The sequence below is a fragment of the Tamandua tetradactyla genome, chromosome 16 (genome assembly GCF_023851605.1).
Source record: "Tamandua tetradactyla isolate mTamTet1 chromosome 16, mTamTet1.pri, whole genome shotgun sequence".
Classification (NCBI taxonomy): domain Eukaryota; kingdom Metazoa; phylum Chordata; class Mammalia; order Pilosa; family Myrmecophagidae; genus Tamandua; species Tamandua tetradactyla.
This window is the reverse complement of record NC_135342.1, coordinates 13,445,549-13,467,507: the sequence shown is the minus strand read 5'-3', so window position 1 is coordinate 13,467,507 and position 21,959 is coordinate 13,445,549. Positions and strand designations below refer to the sequence as shown.

The 21,959-nt window shown below is 48.4% G+C and overlaps 2 protein-coding genes across 9 annotated transcripts in view; one reads left to right on the top strand and one right to left on the bottom strand.

Annotated features, from left to right (window-relative positions):
- Positions 1–21,172, bottom strand: part of LOC143658905 (uncharacterized) — a 31,356-nt gene extending 10,184 nt beyond the window's left edge. The window contains exons 1-5 of one of the 8 annotated variants that reach the window (XM_077131314.1): positions 20,973–21,172; positions 14,235–14,383; positions 13,538–13,669; positions 12,629–12,665; positions 11,901–12,452 (exon numbers count right to left, since the gene is read on the bottom strand). In XM_077131314.1, coding sequence (XP_076987429.1) covers positions 12,428–12,452; positions 12,629–12,665; positions 13,538–13,669; positions 14,235–14,346 — 306 coding nt within the window. In that variant the 5' untranslated portion in view covers positions 14,347–14,383; positions 20,973–21,172 and the 3' untranslated portion in view covers positions 11,901–12,427. Of the gene's footprint in view, positions 1–11,900; positions 12,453–12,628; positions 12,666–13,537; positions 13,670–14,234; positions 14,384–20,972 lie in introns of those variants that run through there. The other 7 variants (XM_077131315.1, XR_013163364.1, XR_013163362.1 and 4 more) reach the window with 7 other exon arrangements.
- Positions 1–21,959, top strand: part of BICRA (BRD4 interacting chromatin remodeling complex associated protein) — an 83,371-nt gene that overhangs the window by 28,595 nt on the left and 32,817 nt on the right. The window lies entirely within an intron of this gene.

Here is a 21,959-nt window from a genome sequence, read left to right as displayed (position 1 = left end):
ATGAGCCATTTCATCCTTTCCCCAGTATTCTGATGTACCTTAGTCCTATCCAGATCAGCTTCCTTCATATCTCCAGACAAAGCCAGACATCTCCTAATGCGCCCTGTCTCTTCTGCAGAAGCCCTGGGCCCCCCCTCCCCCCCCCCACTTGCTCCAATTTTTTTTTTTTTGGTAATAGTTTTAAGATAATTCACGTACCATAAACTTCACCCATGTAGAGTATACAAGTCAGTGGCTTTGTATATATTCAGAGTTGTAAGCCATCGCCATGATCAATTTTAGAACCTCTCTTCACCCCCTGAAGGAAAGCCTGTCCCCTGTAGCAGCATTTCCCACCCCCACCTCTCCCCCCCTCCACCCCCTGGCTGCCTCCAGTCCACTCTGTGCCCAGAACCCACCTATTCTGTGCGTCTCCCGTGAATGGGGTCGCACGCTCTGGCCTTTTGTGACTGCCTGATTTTACTCAGCATCACGTTTGCAGGGTTCATCCAGCTCGAGGTCTGTGTCAGAACCTGCGCTCTTTTCTGCGACTGAGTACTGTCCTGTCGTATGGCTGTGCGGGCTGGGTGTGGCGTCTGTCTGCGGACGGGCCTTTGGGCTCCTGCCATGCAAACACCCATGGGCCACAGGGACAGCTCAGGACAGGCCCCCCTGCACCGCCATCGGTGTCTGGTCTCCCCCTCACGGAGACGCTGCAGGGGTCACAGGCACCTGGCCCTTTTTCCAATCAGGAAGCCGAGGCTCCGGGTGCCACAGCTGAGCAAAAAGGCGGGTGCCAGCCCAGGCGGCCCCCGAGGCCCAGACGTGAACGGCCCAGCCTGGGTGTGGGGTGAACCTTAGGCTCGGGGCTGGGGGGCACTGGGGACTGCCGACCACCCCTCCCCTACCAAAAGAACCAGTGGCTGCTCAGTTCTTCGTGTAGGTCAGATATTCCAGTTTCTTTTTTCAAAAAAAGGTCAAAAACCCAGATTCTTATTAAAAACATTTTTTCCCCCTGGTTTCTAAAAATTGGCCCCCAACATAACTCTGTGTAAACCAACGCCAGCACATCCGAGCCTTGGGTTTGTTGCCTGTGTCTGACCAGTGATGACTTTTTTTTTAATTAGTGAGGTTGTGATTTACAGACAATCATGCATAAAATACAGGATTCCCCTGTACTACGTTATTACTACACCTGGCATTGGTGTGGTATATTTGTTACAATCAACAATAGCACATTTTTATAATTGTACTATTTACTGTAGTCCATGGCTTATCTTAGCATTCGCTGTGTTGTACAGTTCCGGGGATTTTTTTTTTTTCTTCCTAGTACCATATATACTACCTAACAATTTCCCCTTTTAAGCACATTCGAATTTGTAATTCAGTGTCCTTAATTCTGTTCACAGTGTTGTGCTACCATCACTGCCATCCATTACTAAAACTTTGCTGTTGTCCCAAATAGAAACTGTACGTTTTTAAGCCAGTCGTCTCCAAGTGATGGATTTAAATGTGCCTCGGGGCCCCGGCTCAGGGCCTGGCCACTGTCCACCGGAGGGCGTCAGGAGGCGCATCGGTCTCCAGGGCCGGACATCTGGCCACGTTGTGAGGTCCCCAGGGTCTAGGCTAGAAGGGGTCCTGGTGGGGGTCACTCATGGCGGGGCCGCCAAGGTCTGCAGCATCAGAGCCAGTGATGAGGGACCAGGACAGGCGGACGAGAGAGACGCCACATTCTTACGGTAGCTGGGAAGACGAGGCATGCGTTTTTTTGTTGTTGTTTTGTTTTGTTTTTATTTTTTTTTAATATTTTATTGACAAAACAACATGCAAACACAAACATTCCATTCATTGTGCACAATCAGCAGCTCATGCAATTTCATCACATAGTTGTGTATTCATCACCGTGATCATTTTTTTGAACATTTGCATCACCCCATAAAAAGAAATAAAAAGAAAAAACTCATACATCCTATACCCCTTATCCCTCCCACTCATTGACCACTAGTATTTCCATCCACCCAATATATTTTAACCTTTGTTCCCCCTATTATTTATTTTTTATCCATATTTTTTACTTATCTGTCCAGACCCTAGATAAAGGGAACATGAGACACAAGGTTTTCACAATCACCCAGTTACATTGTAAACATCATATCTTCATACAATCATCTTCAAGAATCTAAGCTACTGGAACACAGCTGGACAGTTTCAGGCATGTCCCTCTAACCACTTCAATGCACAGTAAGCTAAAAAGGGATGTCTATATAATGCATGAGAATCACCTCCAGGATAATGTCTCCACTCGGTATGAAATCTCTCAGCCACTGATACTTTATTTTGTCTCATTTCTCTCTTCCCCCTTTTTGTCAAGAAGGTTTTCTCAATCCCTTGATGCCCGGTCTTGGCTTATCCTGGGATTTCTGTCCCACATTGCCAGGCAGGTTTATACCCCTGGGAGTCACATCCCACGTAGTAGGGGAGGGCAGTGAGTTCACTTGCCATGTCAGCTTAGAGAGAGGGAGGCCACATCTGAGCAACAAAAGAGGGTCTCTGGGGGTGACTCTTAGGCCTAATTTTAAGTAGGCTTAACCTATCCTTTTCAGGAATAAGTTTCTTAGGGGCAACCCCCGAGATTGAGGGTTTGCCTATTGATTTGGTTGTCCCCACTGCTTGCAGGGGTGTCAGAAATTCTCCATATGGGGAAGTTGAATCTTTCCCCCTGTCTTCTCATCCCCCTAAGGGGACTCTGCAAATACTTCTTTATTCACTGTCCAAATCAGTCTGGGATTTTTGGGGACATCACACTATGATGGGCAAACCAATAAAATCTTAGAGGCATATACTTTTATGGTCTTGGTTTCCTCTGGGGTGATTCTGTCATCCCAGGGTGGCATGGCCTTATTAATAATGTTTCGTTAACAATAACAGTTAACACGGACTGAACATTTTCCAGGCCAGGCACTTGGACTCTTTAAGTCCTGAAACTGCCCTGTAAGCTGGGGTGAGGCTGAGAATATTGAACCACCCAGAGACCCCCGGCTGCAAAGCATCAACTGTCCGGGTAGAATTCCCGTTTTCACAGAAACCAAGGCCCAGGGAGGGGGCTCTAGCCCCAGAGCTTCTTAACTTTATATTTTGAAATTATTTCAAAATTATAGAAAAGTTGCAAGCATAACATAGAGAACTTTTATCTCTGTAGTTTTAACATTTTGCCATGCTTGTTTTTTATGTTCTCTCTCTTCCTGAACACACACACATTATTCTTTATTGTTCTAAATCATTTGAACATGGAAACCATGCCTCGTGCCTTTTTTGTCCCTTGACACCTCAGCCTGTATTTCTTAAGGACAAGAATGTTTTCTTCACTTGCCACTGGGTAGTGATCAAACCCTAGGTTTGAACACGGACACGATTGAGTGCCTTGTCTGCTGTCCGTATTCCAGTTTTATCTGTTGTTCCAATAATGACCTTTGTAGCTTTTTCACCTCCAGCACAGGACTCAGTTCAGGGTCCTGTGTGCTTTTAGTTTAGTAGTCGCGTCTCTTTCATCTCCTTCCACCTGGGACCCTCCTCAGCCTTTCTTTGTGCTTCCTCATAGCGATGTTTTTGAAGATGACGGGCTGGTTATTTTGTGGTGTGCCATCAATTGGGCTTGTCTGACATTCCCTCTCCGTGAGATTCAGGCTGTGCGCCCTGGTCTGGCGTGTCCGAGCCTGCGTCCCTAACCACGGTAATAATGTCCCTCCGGTGCAAGGAGCCCAGCCAGCCCATACCCTCCTTCCTTGCTCTGGTCAGGGGCCCTGTGCATGGCAGTTCCGGTCGGTGATGATCCACTGAGGTTACAGTATGTGTGTTTTCCTGCCTGAGATCCCAATGAAAAGCTAAAGGAAAACACAGTCTCTTAACATATAAAAGTAATACGAGCTCATTAGGACAAACAAAAGCAGGAAAGAGGAGAAAAAGAAGCTGGAATACGCAGACTTCAAAAAACACAGAGAAGGTGGAAACGGCTCAAGATTCTGTCACCCCAAGGTGGCATGGTCTTATTAATGTTTTGGCACATTTCCTCCCAGTCGCATTGCTTTTCCCCTCACCCTAGAGGCTTTCATTCTGGCACAGTTGTCAGGAAAGACGTGTTTCTGAGAGCAGAAGTGGGGAAGGGAAGAAAACGTGGGGTCACAGCTACTGGGCAGACACGTGCTGGGTAGAAGGTCTGTGCCCCGGGGCAGTGTGGACACCGGGACCCCCCTCTGTCCCTGGGGAAGGACTCGTGCTCGCAGGTCCCTGGGGCAGCCAGGGCTGGGTCCTGCTGGAGTCCCTCCTACATCTCCAGGGCGCTTGCAGGAGCTCACAGCCCAGGGAGCCCGGCAAGGGGGCTCTGCTTCAGTCCTCAGCCTCCGGGTGCCATCTCAGCCCGACACACACCAGGCCACAGCACATCGTGTTTAAAAATGTTTTCCTCCCCTGTGTCCAATTTTTTTGAAACCTGGCCCTGGGGATTTGGGAATAATGGATATCACTTATAATAGTGCACGCTCCCCTGTGTGTCCCGTGAGACACAGGTTGTGAACTTTACGTCGTTCATTCGTTCCGTTCATAGAATCCCCACGAAGTTGGTGTGGGCACTGTCAGAAGTGGACGCTGAGGCTGAGGGGCAGTGACTGGCCCAGGGTCGTAGTGGTGGTTGGTGTCCAAGCAGGATTTGAACTCAGGCCATGTGGGTGCAGGGAGGCAACTTCCCAGTTACGCTGGAGAAAGTAGTTTGCTTATTTATCTCATCAGGGCCCCAGGGGCCCATAGAGCACTTTTATTTTTGTTTGTTTTTTAACTTTTTATTTTGAAATACTGACAAACTTACAGGACATTTATGAAAATAGTATAAACCTCATACAGAGAACTCCAACATACTCCCACTCCACTACCATTAAATTTAATATTTTGCCATATTGGTCATATCATTCTAACTGTCCTTCCATCTGTCTGTCTGTCTCTGTCTGTCTGTTTACCACTCCATTTTCTGATCATTTGACTATGGGTTGTGTACATCATTCTTTTGGAACACTTAACATTGCCGTGGACATTTCCTAAGAACAAGAATATTCACTGTGCAACCACCTTAAGTGCAGTTATCAGGGTCAAGAAATTTAACACTGATACAACGCTTATAGTCTGTATTCCAAATTTTTCATATAGCCCACGATGTCCCTTTGAGCCTTTTGTCTTCCCTTTGCTAGATCCCATCCAGGATCATGCATAGCATTTACTTGTCAAAGTCTCTTTAGTTGATCTTTTTCCTGTTTTTTTTTATTTTTAATTTTTTTTTTATTGCAGGACCATACATACAACTAAATTTTCCCTTTCAGCCCCTCCCAAACATACCATTCAGTGGTCTTAATCTAATTCACTATATAGTGGTACTGTCATCGCCTTCCTTTACTAAACTTCCCCACTCATTATACAGAAGCTCTGCACCCATTCTGCATCAGCTCTCCACTCCCCCTGCCCCCGCCCCCGGCAGCCTGTGCTCCACTTTCTGTCTCCATGAGTGTATGTATTCTCCCATGTTTTCTTTTTAGTTACCATGGGGCTAAATTTTAACATTCTCATTGATACCAGCTAAGCTTCAGTTGTATACCCAAACTACACTCCTACAACCTCCATCCCCCACCTTTATGCAGTTGTTATTACAAGTAATATGCTTATATGTCATGAGTCCAAAAATCACTGATTTCTCATTACGTTTTATGCATTTGCCTTTCAGATCCTGTAGGAAGTCAGAAGCGGAGTACTGTACACTGTGCGTTTATATTTACCCGTGTCATTACCCTCACCTAAGAGCTCTGCTTCTTCTTGCAGTGTCACCCCGTTACCCATTCCTTTCAACCTCCCAGACTCTCTGTAGCACCTTGTAGGGCTGGTCCAGTGGTGCCAGACTCACTCAACTTCTGTTTATCTAGGAGAATCTTAATTTTTCCGTCTGGAGATAGAATTCTTTGTTGGCAGTTTTTTGCCTTCAGCACTTTATATATGTCATCCTGTTGCTTTCTTACCTCCGTGGTTTCTGATGAGAAGTCAGCGTTTACTTTTACTGAGACTTCATAGTATGTGACTTGTTGCTTCTCTTTTGTGGCTTTCAAGTTTCTTTTTATCTTTGGCATCTGACAGTCTGATTATACTATGTCGCAGCATGGGGCTGTTTGAGTTTATCCTATTTGGAGCTTGTTGACTGTTTCCTGTGTGTCTAATTACTTCCTTTGTTAAATTTAAAAATGGAAAGTCTCAGCCATTTTTTCCTTGAATATCCTCTCTGCCCCCTTCTCTCTTTCTTCTTCTGGAGCTCCCGCAGTGCATATGATTGCTACTCCTGTTGGTGTCCTGTGGGGTCCTGAGGCTCTATTCACTCTTCTTCGTTCTTTCCTCTTTCTGCTTCTCAAGCTGGATGATTTCAATTGTCTTATCTTCAAATTCTCTGATTTTTTCTTCTACCTGCTCCAATTGCCTTTGAACCCCTCTAGGGAATTTTTTTTTTTTTTTTTTTTTTTTTTTTTTACTGTGGTCTGTGGCTCTGTTTGGTGCCTTTTCATAATTTCTCTCTATATATTGATTTTCTCTCTGTGTTTGTCTGTTGTTTTCTTGCTTTCCTTTAGTTTTTTGTCCATTTTTTTCTTTTAGCCCTTTGAGCATATTTAGGAGCATTTGTAAAAAGTGTTTATCTGTTATGTCCCTGTCTGGTCCTCATTGATGGTTTCTAAAGCCTTAATTTTCTCCTTTGTCTGAGCCATCACCTCCTTTTTCTTTGTATGTTATATAACCTTTTGTTGAAACCTGGACATTTTGGTATTGTATTGACTTGGACATTTTGGTATTATAATGCGTTATCGCTGAAATTTAGATCTGTTCCTTAAACTTGTGTGTTGCTAGTAGTATGACAGAGCTTCCTTCGAATGTCAAGAGCTAATAACAAGAAAAAAAAAAGAAGTGAAGAAAGGAAAATATTTTTCCTGGTCTTTGCAGATCGACCTGTGGGAGTGCTCTCCTTCAGAGCATATCCATATGATGAGTTTGGAGAATAGCTCCAGGCCAAAGCATAGGGGCCTCCCTGATCCTTTCTGGCCTTGTATCTTGTCTTGGATATGTGCACGTGGCCCTAGGAATGCCCCTATTTATGGTTCTGAATGTCCCCTTTTCCCTGGGAAGCAGTTTCCTCACAGTCTGGCCACTGCCCTCCAGGCCCGACAGCCAGCAGTCCCTGGCCCCAGGCAACCATGTAACTGCTTTCCTGCAGCTCTCTGTGGGAGGCCCTGTGTGCGCCTTCTACAGGAGGACAAGTTCTGGGACAGCAGGACCCTCAGGCCACCACCAAACAGATTGGACCAGATGCACAGGCTCCCAGTGCGTGCACGAGGGTTGCTCTGCTTCTTCCGGAGCCCGCGCTGGCGATCCTTGCACTGGGCGCGTGGGTGGGCTCCATCTGCGCTAGGGAAGAGGGGAGGGGCCGGCCAGGGCGCATGAAATCCTACTGTTTTTTTTCTAAATTTAGTGCAGGTCTTGTTCTTGCACTCCTTTAACTGTTTTATAGATCTTTGAGAAAGATGTTTCTGCCAGTTCTTGCTTATTGTTCAGAGTTTCTGCAGGGGGTGTGAGGGACGGAGCCAGGCATCTTACTCTGAGTCGTTGTCAGTTTGGGTCTCCATGTGGTACTTTCATAGAACTAGAAACAGACATGGCTATCCCGCAGCCCTTTGCATCCAACCTGTGGGAATATAGATGCACAAATCCACAGGTAGGCATGGCTCCCCCTAGAGTTGTGCAACTTGTGGTTACTCAATACTTAGTAAATATTTCCCAAATGTCTGCTTCAGAGGCAGACAACAGACAAGATAAGTCAGTAAAATATTTACCTATTTTAGACAGAGATAAAGCATGGGGCAAGGGGGCGTAGTGCTGGGGGGTGGCTGCACTTTTAAATAGGGTCATCAGGAAAGGCCTCACTGAGTAGGTGACATCCAAGCAGTGACTTGGGGGAGGTGAGGGAATGGATCATGTGGGTATCTGGGGAAAGAGCCTTCCAGGCAGAGGAAACAGCCGGTACCAAGGTCCTGAGGTTGGCCCGAGCCTGGTGTGATTATAGGACAGTGAGGAGGCCCCTGCGGTTGGAATCTAGAAAACAAGGGGAAGTGGGCAGGGAGGAAATGGGCGGGGGCAGGGCCGAGTGGCCCACAGAGAGAGCTTTGCTTTTGTGCCAAGTGCGGGGACGCACCAGAAGGCTGGGAGCAGAAGAGGGACCTGAGCTGACCCTTTTATTTTATTATCGTGATAAAATGCACAAAACGTAAATTTACCATTAGTGACATTGAATTACGTTCACAGTGTTGTGCAACCATTAGCCCCGTCTAGTTCCAGAACATTTTCATCACCCCGAAAGGCAACCCTGTACCTGATAAGCAGTCATTCCACATTCCCCTGCACCCCCAACCCCAGCCCTGGCGCCTACTAATTTGCCTTCTGTCTCTAGGCTTTACCTGTTCTGGGTATTTCATATAAATGGAATCCTGTAATATGTGGCCTTTTGTCCTGGCATCTTTTACTCAGCATCATGTCTTTGAGGTTAGGGAATGTCAGAACCCATTCCTTTTCATGGCTGAATAATATTCCATTCTAAGGCTTGACCACATTTTGTTTGTCCATTCGTCAGTTGATGGATATTTGGATTGTTTCTCCATTCTGGCCATTATGGATAATGCTGATACAGACGTCTGTGTAAATGTTTCAAAGCAGAATTGCTGGCTCGTTATGTCAGACCTTTTGAGGAACTGTCAGACTGTTTTCCACAGTGACTGTAGCATTTGACATTCCTACCAGCAGTAGGGTCCCAGTTATTCTTTTTTATTGCTTTCTTCCCCTTTTTGTTGTTTTGGAACTGTTTATTTACTTATGACATAAAGTACACAGAAGTGTCAAAAAGCTAATGAGATTTCAGACTGGACCCACCCACGTAACCAGCCCCCAGAGAAAAGAGCAAAACGTGACAACCCTCCAAAAGCCCCCTCACGTCCTTTCCAGTCCCACCCCAAGGGAACCCCGTCCTGATTCTAACTCCAGGGCTTAGCTTTGCCTGCGTCTGTCCTTTTTATTTGGACTCACACAATGTGTTGTCTTTTGTTCAGCAGAATGTTTTTGAGATTCTTCCATGTTGTGTGTCTCCGTTGTTTAGTATCTTTTTCATTGCTGTGTAATATTCTATGTGGCTTATTCATCCTGCCGTTGTTGGGGGTCTGGGTTGTTTCCAGTTCAGTGGTGTCGGGAACATTCTAGAATGTGTCTTTTGATCCACATCCATCCATTATGCATAAGGCTGGGGTTATTGAGAGTGTAGCCCCAGGCCCTTCCTGATGCCGGGTAGGAGTGATCTGGAGCCTACACCCCACACTGTCGGGAACCCTTCTTCCTGAAGGAGGGGTGGGTGGAAGCCAGGAGGGCAGTCCCGGCTGCTGTTTTGAACTTTTTAAGTCTTGCTCATGGCACCAAGAATTGTGTACATCCATGGCGACTGCCCACACGCTGTCCACATTGTCACTCTCCCGCGTGGGCCTGTGAGTGTCCAGATCTGGAGACCATGCGCCCCTGGGGGGACGTTCTGCACATTTGTCTGGGTTTGGGGGTTTGGGGGTGCCCTTGGCATTTAGTGGGCAGGAGCCACTGGTGTAGACAGGCTGGATTGCTTTGCCTCCTGGTGAGCCCCGGTGGTCTGTGTGGTCGTGGCCTGTGGAGATGTGCCCACCTCCTCTCTCTGTCCCTGTCTTTCTGACTCTCTGTCCCCCTCTGCCTCTCTCTGTAAACTGCTCTTTCCCTCACAGCCTCTCTGCCCTGTCACCACCGCTGCTCAGTTCCCCTTTCCCCTTTGAGCTGCTGTCTGTGCCAGTGCCCAGCTTCACTGCCCCCTGCAACGGACTCAACTTCTGAAACCAGCTGGTCGCCCTGGCTGTGCCCCGCCCCGGTGACCTTTCACCTCCGCTCCCACCTCCAGCTCGCAGGTCCCCGTTGGCTCCCCTGGGTCTCACTCCCATCTGAGTGGCTGGCCCCCCATTTTGAACCCCTGGTCAGTCTGGGTTGTGCCCCCCCCACCCTGCTCCCCTGTTGGGCTTTGATCTGTCACCTCCCCCTGCAGAGCTCCAGCCCCGGCCACCCACCAGGTCCTGGTGCAGCCCCTCGGCCAGTGTTCACACAGCAGGAGCAAAGCAGGCAGAAACCTGCAGCGCTCCCTTGCAGGGGAGACAGGCAGCAGCTGCAGTAAACCACAATTACGGCCTGTCAGATAGTGATCAGTGCCTTGAAGAGAAGCAGAGCAGGAGAAAGGGGCCGGGTGGTGTGAGGGGGATGACTGAGCTGGGTAGGGGGATGGCCGTGCTGGGGGTGGGGGCAGGGAGTATAATAACAGATAGGAGTGAAGTGAGACTCACTGACCCAAGACATTTGAGAAAAGGAAGTAAAGCCAGAAGAGTGCCAGGGAGCAGGCACAGCAAGTGCAAAGGCCCCGAGGCAGACACATGTCTGCTGGATGAGAGTCAAGGAGATTGGCAAGGCAGGAACCGGGGGCAGAGGGTGGGGGCAGATTGTGTGGGGCCTTGTGAGGCCCCAGCGAAAACTTGGGCTTTTATTCTGAGTGAGACCAGAGGCATGGTGGGTGCGGAGCTGAGGAGGGAGAGGAACTGGCTTGAGTGCTAACGGGGTCCCTCTGGCTGCCGTGTGGGAATGAGAATAAAGATTATGGGATGGAATCAGAGGGACAGAGGGCACAGAGCCTGATAGGACCACATAGGAAGGCCACACAACCTTGTCCATCCTGCCAGCCAAACCTTCACGGGACCGCGCCCAGCACTTTTCAGAGGCCGCAGGCCAGAGCTGCGTCTCCAACACTTCTTAAAAATAGATTTATATAATTAGGTTCATTGAAGACTGTTGAGGGTTTTTGTTTGTTTGTTTTTTGGCATGGGTAGGGTTTTTTTTTTAGTTAAATTTTTTATTTTGGAATAATTTCAGATTTCTAGAAAAGATGCAAAGGTCGTAGAGAGTTGCCACATGCTGCACACGCAGTTTTCCTGTTGCTAACATCTGCCATCACCACGGCATGTTTGCCACAAATGAAACCAACATGGTGCGTTGCTGTCAGCCAAAGTGCGGACGTCATTCTGATTCCCTCAGTTTCCCTAATGTGCTGTCCCTGCGCCGGGACCCCACGTCGCATTTAGGCATCATGTCTCCTTGGCCCTGCCTGGGCCATGACAGTTTCTCAGACTTCCCTTGTTTTTGATGATCTGGACGGTTTTGAGGCGACCTAGCCGGATGCTTTGTAGGAGGCCCCGCTTTTGGGATTTGCCTGATGATTTTCTCGTGATTAGACGGGTTCTGGTTTGAGGGGCAGGACCGCGAGGTACACCGGTGCGCTTGTCACTTCCCAGCCTGCGCACGTGCCGTCGCCCTGGCAGTCGCTCTTGACCTTGACCCCGGCCGAGGGGGCGACGCACTTGAATATCAAGGGCACGTGTGCCCTGCTGTGTGTGTGTGTGTGTGTGTGTGTGTGCGCGCTTCAGCTCATTTTAACCCTCATAACCCTGTGAGGTGGGCACTGTTTTAAAACCCATTTTACAGAGAAGGAAATCGAGGCTCAGGGAGGTGATGTGATTTGTCCAGGTTAGAAGCAGAGTGGCATTCGAGCCCAGGGAGTCTGGCTCCAAAGTCCAGGCTCTTAGCTGTCACCCATTTATCCATTTTAGTGTATAATTTAGGGCAGGCCACGGGGGCTCATCAGACAGAGTTCTCGCCTGCTGTGCCGGAGACCCGGGTTCGATTCCCGGTGCCTGCCCATGCAAAAAAATAAAAAATAAATAAAGATAATATATATATTATATATATAAAGTGTATGATTTAGTGGCATTTAGTACATTGACAATGTTGTGTGACCTTCACCTCTCTCTAGTTCCAGGCCATTTTCATCAAGCCACAGGGAAGCCCGTACTGATTAGTCAGTGTCTCCCGTCCCTCTCTTCCCAACTGGAACCATTCATTGGTTTTAGGTCTCCTTGGCTTTACCTATTCTGGATATTTCATATACATGGAATCGTATATGACCTTTTGGGTTTGTACATTATTAATATTATCCTTAATCATTTGGCTTCTTTGTGGACATTTTTTAAAAGTTGATAGTGTAACATAAGTCACCTTAATCGAACACCCAAAAAGCGGGATTGTGTTGTGTGTTGTCAAACGAAGGAGCGTCACTGCTTTCCCCTGGGGGACCGCAGTGCCCTACCCGGCCCCTCAACTCCGCCCGGCGTCAGTCCACATGCCGATTCCCTGTCCGGTCGAATCTGCTTTATCTCCTAGGTTAGAAAATCAATAGAAGTAGACGTTCTCCCAAAGGGATAGAAGGACGAGCCCAGGAGGAGAGTCAGGTGTGTATGGACTTCTGGTCCCTGCCAAGATCAGTGGGGAAGAAGGGGAGTCTTCATAAGGGAAATGGAGCTGGGACCAACCCCTCCCCCGAAAAAACAAGTCATTTATATGCCACAAGAGGAGCCTGGACCCCTCCCGTGCACCCTATACCAGAGTCAAGCCCAGATAGCTTAAGGATTCAAAGTCAAATGCAAACCTGGCGACTTTTTGAGACTTCGGGGTAAAGACAGATTCTGAAACGAGACGCAGAGTGTCAGCAAGGAGCCGGAGGCCTCCACGTCACCTGGGAGTGCTCCCACTTCAGGGGTTTCTCCCGAGCAGCCGCCCTGCTCTGCCCTAGGGTGGGGATGGGGTGGGGGGTGGAGCCCTCTCATAATAAGGTGAGTAGTAGCTTCAGGATGGTGAGGATGACCTCGATGAAGAGTGTGATAGGTGGTGGCATGAGAGAGTTTGCATGAGGTTGTGCTCTTCGTGCCTCCGCGTTGCTGCTGTGTCCTGACTGGCCATCCGCCTTCAGCCCCTCTGCCCTCCTGTCCATCTCAGATACGGAGGCTCACTGACTCTGCTCTCACACCCTTTGCCCGGTCCACCTACAGAGCCCGTAGCGCTGCCATTATCTACAGGATCCGGCCCCTTCTCACCCCGCTGCCTCCCACCTCGACTGTCCCATCCTCGCCTCCTGCAGTCTGTTCTCCACTCAGCAAGAGCCTGTGGAAACCCAAGTCAGGCCTTGCCCCTTTTCTGCTTGGAGCCTTCCCACAGCTCCTGACTCATTCACAGTAACAACCAAAGTCTTTGCTAAGGCCCATAGCCGCCCTATGTGTCCTGGCCCTCGCTGTGTGCCTGGCCTCCTCTCCTCCAGGTACTCCTCGCTTCCTTGCTGGCCCTCCGGCACCCTAGCCTGTTGCTGCCTCAGGACCTTTGCATTACCCTTTCCTTCTGCCTAGAATGCCCTACCCTCAGGTAGCCCCTGCTCATCTCTGCTCAGGTGGCACCTTCTCAGTGAGGCTGTCCTGACCTCGTGAGCTAAAAATGCACCCAGGTGAACCCCCACCGCACCTCTCTCCCTTCCCCATACATCATCCTCCATCCCCCTTGCCGTCACCTGCACTTGGGTCTGTTGTATTTCTTTGCTTACGGTCTGAGTCCCGCTGGTAGGACATGAGGGCAGAGAGGGCAGCTTTCCTTGCTGCTGTAAGCGTTTTGCCCAGTGGAGCAGTAGGGAGTCTGTGAAGGGCTGCAAGAAGGAGGATGACTGAGAAACACGACCTTAAATAAAGCAGATTGCTTTGGCCGCTGAGTGGGGGAACCGAGTTGAGAAGGGCTGGGAGCCTGTGAGGAAGTCCTGGAGGCGTCCAGGCAGTGAGCAGACAGGCTCGATGGTGGTGCTGGTTGCAGGAACTGGAGAAGGGCAGAGAGGGGCCATTTGGAAACAGGAAGATGCCCGGCATCTGGGAGCCCACCAGGGCTGGCTGATTCTTGGAATACATCATTGTCCGGGAAATCAGTCGTTCTGCTTCCCACTCACTAAGGGGGTTTTAGTTTGTGTGCGTTTGGCTGCAAGTAACAGTTAACCTGCCTAGCGATGGCTTAGATAATACTTCTTTTTCTTTTTTTATGTGCTTTTAGAATGGCTAACACATGGGTGAGAAACCAAGCATTATTTTGGAAAGTATACAGTCTCTCTCCCGTCTTTGTCCCCACCTGCCAAGTCCCTCTTCACAGGTACCCAGTGCGTTCAGTGTCTACAGAACCTTCCAGAATTTCTTCAGATATGTGAAAGCATTTAGGATATCAGTTACCGTTCTGTTCTAAGCAGTGGTGAGAGCGTGTTTGTGCGCACTGTTCTGTGTCTCCCCTTTCCAGGTTGCCGCCGTCCTGTCCGGCATCACTCCCTACCAGCACGCCCAGCATGGCTTCTTTCTTCTTTCTTCTTTCTTGTCAATGACTTCTTTATCGAGATAAAGTGAGATGGGTTTTAGCCTCTTCACAGAGTCATAGAACCATCCCCACAATCAATTTCAGAACGTTTTCCTCATCCCCACAGGAAACCCGCCCAGCAGTCACTCCCCATTCCCCCTCCCCTCCAGGCCTGGCACCCACAAATCTACTTTCCATCTCTACAGATTTGTCTACTTTTTGGCCATTTCATATAAAATGGGAGCCTAGAATGTTGGTCTTTTGTGACTGGCATCTTTTCACTTAGCACATTTCCAGGGTTCACGCCTGTCACCACATCTCAGAGCGTCATTCTTCTTTATGGCTCAGTAGCACGCCATTGTATGGGTGGGCCGCAGTCTAAAAATCCAGGCGTCTGTCGGTGGACACCTGGGTCGTCTCCGCCTTTTGGCTTTTATGAATAATGTCGCCATGAACATTCACATGTGAGCTTCTGTGGGATTGTTTTCGGGCCTCTGGTGTACGCCTCGGCGCAGCCTTCCTGGGTCTAAGGCATCCACTTGACCTTTTGAGGAGCCACTGGACTTAATGCACAGCAGGGGGCACTGGTGCACCTTCCCACCAGCAGGTGGGAGAGATCCGGCCTCTCCACCTCCTTTTGGACACTGAGATGTCTTTTTTTTTTTTTTTTTTTTTTTTTTTTTAACTAGGTTTTTTTTTTATTATTAATTAAAAAAAGAATTAACAAAACAATTAGAAATCATTCCAATCTACATGTACAATCAGTAATTCTTAATAACATCACATAGTTGCATATTCATCATTTCTTAGTACATTTGCATCGATTTAGAAAAAGAAATAAAAAGACAACAGAATAAGAATTAAAACAATAATAGAAAGAAAAAAAAACAAAAAAAACAAAAACAAAAAACCTATACCTCACATGCAGCTTCATTCAGTGTTTTAACATAATTGCATTACAATTGGGTAGTATTGTGCTGTCCATTTCTGAGTTTTTATATCCAGTCCCGTTGTACAGTCTGTATCCCTTCATCTCCAATTATCCCTTCTCTTTTTTTTTTTTTTTTTAATTAACGGAAAAAAAGAAATTAACCCAACATTAAGAGATCATACCATTCTACACATGCAATCATTAATTCTTAACATCATCACATAGATGCATGATCATCATTTCTTAGTACATTTGCATTGGTTTAGAAGAACTAGCAACATAACCGAAAAAGATATAGAATGTTAATATAGAGAAAAAAATAAAAGTAATAATAGTAAAATCAAAACAAAACAAAACAAAACAAAACAAAAACCTATAGCTCAGATGCAGCTTCATTCAGTGTTTTAACATGATTACTTTACAATTAGGTATTATTGTGCTGTCCATTTTTGAGTTTTTGTATCTAGTCCTGTTGCACAGTCTGTATCCCTTCAGCTTCAATTACCCATTGTCTTACCCTGTTTCTAACTCCTGCTGAACTCTGTTACCAATGCCATATTTCAAGTTTATTCTCGAATGTCCGTTCACATCAGTGGGACCATACAGTATTTGTCCTTTAGTTTTTGGCTGGATTCACTCAGCATAATATTCTCTAGGTCCATCCATGTTATTACATGGTTCATAAGTTTATCTTGTCTTAAAGCTGCATAATATTCCATCGTATGTATATACCACAGTTTGTTTAGCCACTCTTCTGTTGATGGAGATTTTGGCTGTTTCCATCTCTTTGCAATTGTAAATAATGCTGCTATAAACATTGGTGTGCAAATGTCCGTTTGTGTCTTTGCCCTTAAGTCCTTTGAGTAGATACCTAGCAATGGTATTGCTGGGTCGTATGGCAATTCTATATTCAGCTTTTTGAGGAACCGCCAAACTGCCTTCCACAGTGGTTGCACCCTTTGACATTCCCACCAACAGTGGATAAGTGTGCCTCTTTCTCCGCATCCTCTCCAGCACTTGTCATTTTCTGTTTTGTTGATAATGGCCATTCTGGTGGGTGTGAGATGATATCTCATTGTGGTTTTGATTTGCATTTCTCTAATGGCCAGGGACATTGAGCATCTCTTCATGTGCCTCTTGGCCATCCGTATTTCCTCTTCTGAGAGGTGTCTGTTCAGGTCTTTTTCCCATTTTGTAATTGGGTTGGCTGTCTTTTTGTTGTTGAGATGAACAATCTCTTTATAAATTCTGGATACTAGACCTTTATCTGATATATCATTTCCAAATATTGTCTCCCATTGTGAAGGCTGTCTTTCTACTTTCTTGATGAAGTTCTTTGATGCACAAAAGTGTTTAATTTTGAGGAGTTCCCATTTATTTATTTCCTTCTTCAGTGCTCTTGCTTTAGGTTTAAGGTCCATAAAACCGCCTCCAGTTGTAAGATCCATAAGATATCTCCCAACATTTTCCTCTAACTGTTTTATGGTCTTAGACCTAATGTTTAGATCTTTGATCCATTTTGAGTTAACTTTTGTACTGAGATGTCTTTTGACGCTAGCCCTCCTAGTGGGTGTGAAGTGGTGTCCTTGAGGCTTTGATTTGCATTTCCCTGATGGCTAATGATGTTGAGCATCTTTTCACATGCTGAGTAGCCATTTGTTCTTTTTCACAGCCAGGTCCCCGTGTGGCTGGACCGAAGTTTATTTACTAGTCCCCTACTGGTGGCCAATGGGTTGTTTCCAGGCTCCTGCCGTTACGGACATTGGTGTAAAGCCCCCCAGATGCATAATTTTGGATATCTCTGGGTGAGCTGGTAGGACACGTTCCCTTAGGTGAAATTTGTAGTGGCAGGTAAATGTGTTACCACCTTGATGGGTATTGACATAAGCAGACTTTTTTATAGGCTGGTGGTGCTTTACCAAGGTATAATTCGTGTGCAGTAAGATGCTGGATGTACCCAGTTGATGCATAATCCCCATTAACCCTCATCCCAATCTGGATACATGGAATATTTCCATCACCCACAAAGGTTCTCTCCTGCCCCTTCCCAGTCACTGCTTCCTCCAGCAGAGACCAAACCTGTGACGTGTTGTGTTCCCCCTCTTCATTGTAGATTAGTTTCACCTGTTCTAGAACTTCATCAAATGGGCTCACAATGTGTAGTCTTTTGTGTTTGGCTTCTTTGGGTGGGCATGACGCATTGAAGATTCATCCATGATGTCGTGTGTATAAATAGTTCTTTTTTACTGCTGTGCTGTGTTCCATCATGGGGCTCTGTTTATCCATTTATCTGTTTAGGGCTTTTGTGTGTACAGTTACTGTGAAAACTCTTGTACAAGTGTTTTTGTGGATGTGCTTTTCACTTCTGTTGAGTAAATATCTTGGAGTGGAATTGCTGGGTCATAAGGTAGGTGTATGTTTATCTTTACGTAATCCAGGCTTTTAATTCTCTCCTGAGACCAGACATTTAGCAGAAGGCCATTTCAGAGATGTTTGGCGACTTGGGATTGCCAGGCCTCTGGGTCTCTCGGAATCTCTTGTCCTTCTCTTGAATGAAACCAGACCTAAGCTTTGATTGCCAAGAAGATGGGGTTGGGAGTGACTGCTGGACCCTCAGTATCTTCTTCGGCCCTCCTGAGTCTCAGAGAGAAAGCTGTGGGCCACGTTGGACCCTCAGCATCTTCTTTGGCACTCCTGAGTCTCGGCGAGGAAGCTGTGAGGCCACATTTTTGGGGCCTGGAGAGTGGCAGGGACTGGTGGCTTGTGTTTGGACTGAGAACCAGACCCAGAAGGACCAGCAGAGACAGACAGCGGTTTCTAGAGCAGCGCGCCCCCACGTGTTGCCGTGGCAACAGTGTCAGCATCACCTGGGCCCTTGTTAGAAATTCAAACTCTTGGGCCCCTTCCCAGATCTCCCAGACCTGCTGATTCGGAAACCGTCTGCATTTTAAAGTCCTCCAGATGTCCCTGGTGCAGGCTCCAGTGTGGGACTCCGTGGTCTGGATGCCTGTGCTGGATGTGCCCTGGGCTCTTGTTTCTCCTTTGCTCCTCTTAGCTCCATGTTTTCCTAGGCTCAAAGCTCCCTCCATTGCCTGGTGCTGGGGAGGCCCGGCCTCCACACGGCGCCGTCAAGCCTTTTGTTTTCCCTTCGCTCCACTCCCAGTCCTGCTTCTTTCCCAGGGTTTTCCCTGTTTCTTATAAACTAGCATTAAAAGAAAATCCCAAACCTCTCAAGATACCTGATTTTCTTGGCAAGCTGCGGCTTTATAGCCACATTTAGAACAGTGGTGAATGGCAAAAAGGGAAAAGAAAAAATGCAGGAAACGTTTCTGGTGTGTAACTACCTGTTCAAATGAGGCTTTTAGGAGCTTGACACGCTGGTTGCTTTATGAGCAATCTAAATTTTATAGGTGCCCTTTTCTGTCGTTAAACAAATTTAGCGGTTTCAGAAACCTAAAGACCACTAAAAATAAAGCGTGTGTCGATTTTAGTTGCTCTTCAAATTGTTCTTTTCTCCCTTTCCCAAGAGGGTTGGGCGAGGAATCAGCATTCTTTCCCCTGCTTTTCTTTTCTGGCTTTGAAGTAGACACATCGTGCGGGGGGGCTACATACACAGGACCCCAGCTAGCCCTGTCGGCCTTGGCTTGGCATTGAGAAAGGTGCCTTCCCCAAGAGGGCACGGCCCCGCGAAACCTTCGTCTCAGTTAGGGAAAGCAAGCCCTTTCTCCAGGCAGATGCTGGATTTGAGGCACTTGCCCCCTCGGCCAGGCTCCTTTCTGCAGTGAGCAGCCTGTGCAACTGTGCACTGTGGCCTGTGCATGGCCTGTGTGCCCAGCACACGGTGTGTGCTTCTACTGTACACACTTAGATGCTGTGTCAGTTTTTTGGGCCTGTCATAACAACTTACCACAAATTTGGTAACGGAAAACAACAGGCATTTCTTCTCTCGGTTCTGGAGACTTGAAGTCTAAAACCGAGGTCTTGGCAGGGAAAGAAGCCGTCCTGGCCTCCCCCGGTGTCCGTGCTCCAGGCACTCCCGGGCTGCGGTGTGTCATCACGGGCATAATCTCTGCCTCCATCTCCACGTGGCCGTCGCCGCGGCTCCCTGTGTCTTCCCTTCCATCTGTTGAAAGGACACTTGTCACTGCACTGAGGCCCCACCTGGCTAATCCCGGAGGCGCTGCTCTCGAGGTCCGGAACTTAACCATGTCTGCAAAGACCCTTTGTCCAAAGAAGGCCACGTACACAGGGTCTGGGATGCTGCAGGTGCCTCGGAAACGCGTCAGAGCAGTGCGACTTCCGGGCCTGCGTGCCGAGGCCGCCGCGGGAAGCTGTCCCCTGCCCTGCCCACCCGCGTGTGGGCCGTGAGCTGCCTGAGCCCCGGCATTTCAGGACGGCAGAGAGGAGGAGGATTTGGGTAGGTTGCTGGTGGAAGATGGGGACCAGGAAGGTCATTGCGGCAGGCCCTCGTCAGGGCAGGGCCGGGGTAGAAGGCCGGGCGGGCACCGTCGTGTTCAGGGCTGGCGTTTGAGCCCGGGCCTTGCAGCGCTGCCACCCGTGTGTCCTTCCGCGAGTTAACTCACCCTTCTCCGCCTGCCTCAGTTTCCTCACCTAGGAAGTGGGCACATGTGTGGTAGCATCTGCCTCACAGGACTGGTGCTTAGCCTTCAACAACAGTGGCCATAGTGATGAAGAAGCAGGGAGGTGATGGCAGCCGAGGACAGATGGGACTGCATCTGCACGGTCTCAGACACCCAGACTTCCACGTGGCAGGGAGACGTCTGCAGAGTATTCCCAGGCAGGGCTCGGTGCTGTGGTTGGGGTGGGTCAGGCGGGAGGCCAGCGAGCGAGAGTGAGGATGTAGAGAGGCAGAAGCAAAGGGGCCTCGGACCCCAGGAGGTGGCTTTTATGTGGTCATTTGCATATGGCTTGTCTGAAGATTTTGCTAGAGGCTTGAGCTCCACCAAGGTCGCTGTCCATTTTTGTCCAGCATTGTGTCCGAGCACCCAGCACAGGGTGGGAACATAGGAGGTGCCCAGTGGGGAAGTAGGTGAGTAGGTGGATGCAGCAATGACATTCAGAATAGGTAACCAGCAGTACCGCCGGGGCACCAGGCAAGTAGTGAGTGGCATGCTGTGGAGGGAGGTGGTGCCAGGTGGTGCCTCCCTGTTGTAGGGTCATGGGAGTATCCCAGGAGGTCCCAAGGGGACCGTGAGGTACTAGGAGCATTTACTTACCAGTCGTTAAAGAGCTGTTTCAGCATCTTAACAACTGTTACAACCAGAGCCATGGCGAGGCCTAGATTTGGGCAGGCATGGGGTGACGGAATGGAGGGGTAGATGGGAGAGATTTGGGAGCTAGAATGGATAAAATTTAGGTGGGTCAGGTATGGGGTGTGGGCTGGCCCTTAGTCTGGCAAGCAGGCTGAAGATAGCCGCATCAGTTAGCTGTTGCTGCGTAACAAACAACGCCTACATTTAAAGGCTGTTCTGGTGACTACTGCTACACAGCACAGTACCCCCAGAATGTAGTGACTTAAAGTAACCATTTGCTCTGTGTCTGTGTATTTTCTGGGTCAGGACTTTGACATTGCCCGTCAAGGATGGCACAGCAGGTCTCAGCTCCACAATGTCTGGGGAGACTCAAAGATTGGAGGAGGCTAGATGGGAGCTGAAGCTCCCTCACTTACATGTTTGGCGCAGGGATGGGATGACTTATAGACAGAGCTGCCAACCACGCACCCACTCATGGTCTCTCCACGTGGCTTCTTGGGCTTCCTCATATCATGGCGGCCCCGGGTGGCCAGGCTTCTGGAATGGCGGCTAAGGTTGTCAGAAGTAAATGTTCCAGTGTACAAGGCTGACGTCGACTCGCCTTTTATGACCTAGCCTGAGAAGTCACAAAGCGTGGCTGCCTTACACTCTGTGGTTGAGGGAGTCAGCCTCACCTTGATTCCAGGGAAGTAGTGAGATGACATTGTGGAAGATCATGTGGGAGGGGAGATTTTGTTGCAGCTGTCTTTGGAAAATGCTCAAGTCTCCATGGCTTAAAACAAAATCATGTACTGTTACTAATGATCCTCTTGGTTGGGTTCAGCTGGGGACTTCTGGTCCTGACCAGGTGTCTCTGGTCAGCTATAGGCCAGCCAGGCAGCTCTGCTTCTGGGGCTTGGCTTGCTATTGGCTTGGGTGCTGGGGTTGACAGGGACCTGTCCCCACCCTCTAGAGAGCTACTAGCCCAGGCCTCTGTACGTGGCTGCTTGGCAAAAAGTGCAAATGTGCCAGGTCCCTCAAGGCGAAGGCTCAGCAAAGCGTGCTCTCAATTCCACCCTGTTCTATTGGCAAATCAAATCAAAGGCCAGCTCAGGGTCAGTGGGTGGGGTAGAAGAGCCCATCTCTTGATAGGAGGGGCTTGAAGAGAATGGGGCTAGGGAGGAGAAGAATGTCTGACTGCTTTTGCAATCACTCACAGCGGCCTTAGTTTCAGATCTCCTTTTCTACCCCTCTCCCATTTTGCTGAGCCTCTCATCTCGGTAAGTGGCTCACAGAGTACAGTCCTTGGCTATGTTGGTCTGTCAACCAGACCTCACAGTGAGTTACAGGAAATTAAGAAATGCAAGTTATTTTGTCTTAGGATGTGTTTGGCTGCAAATAATGGAAAACCTAATAATGGCTTA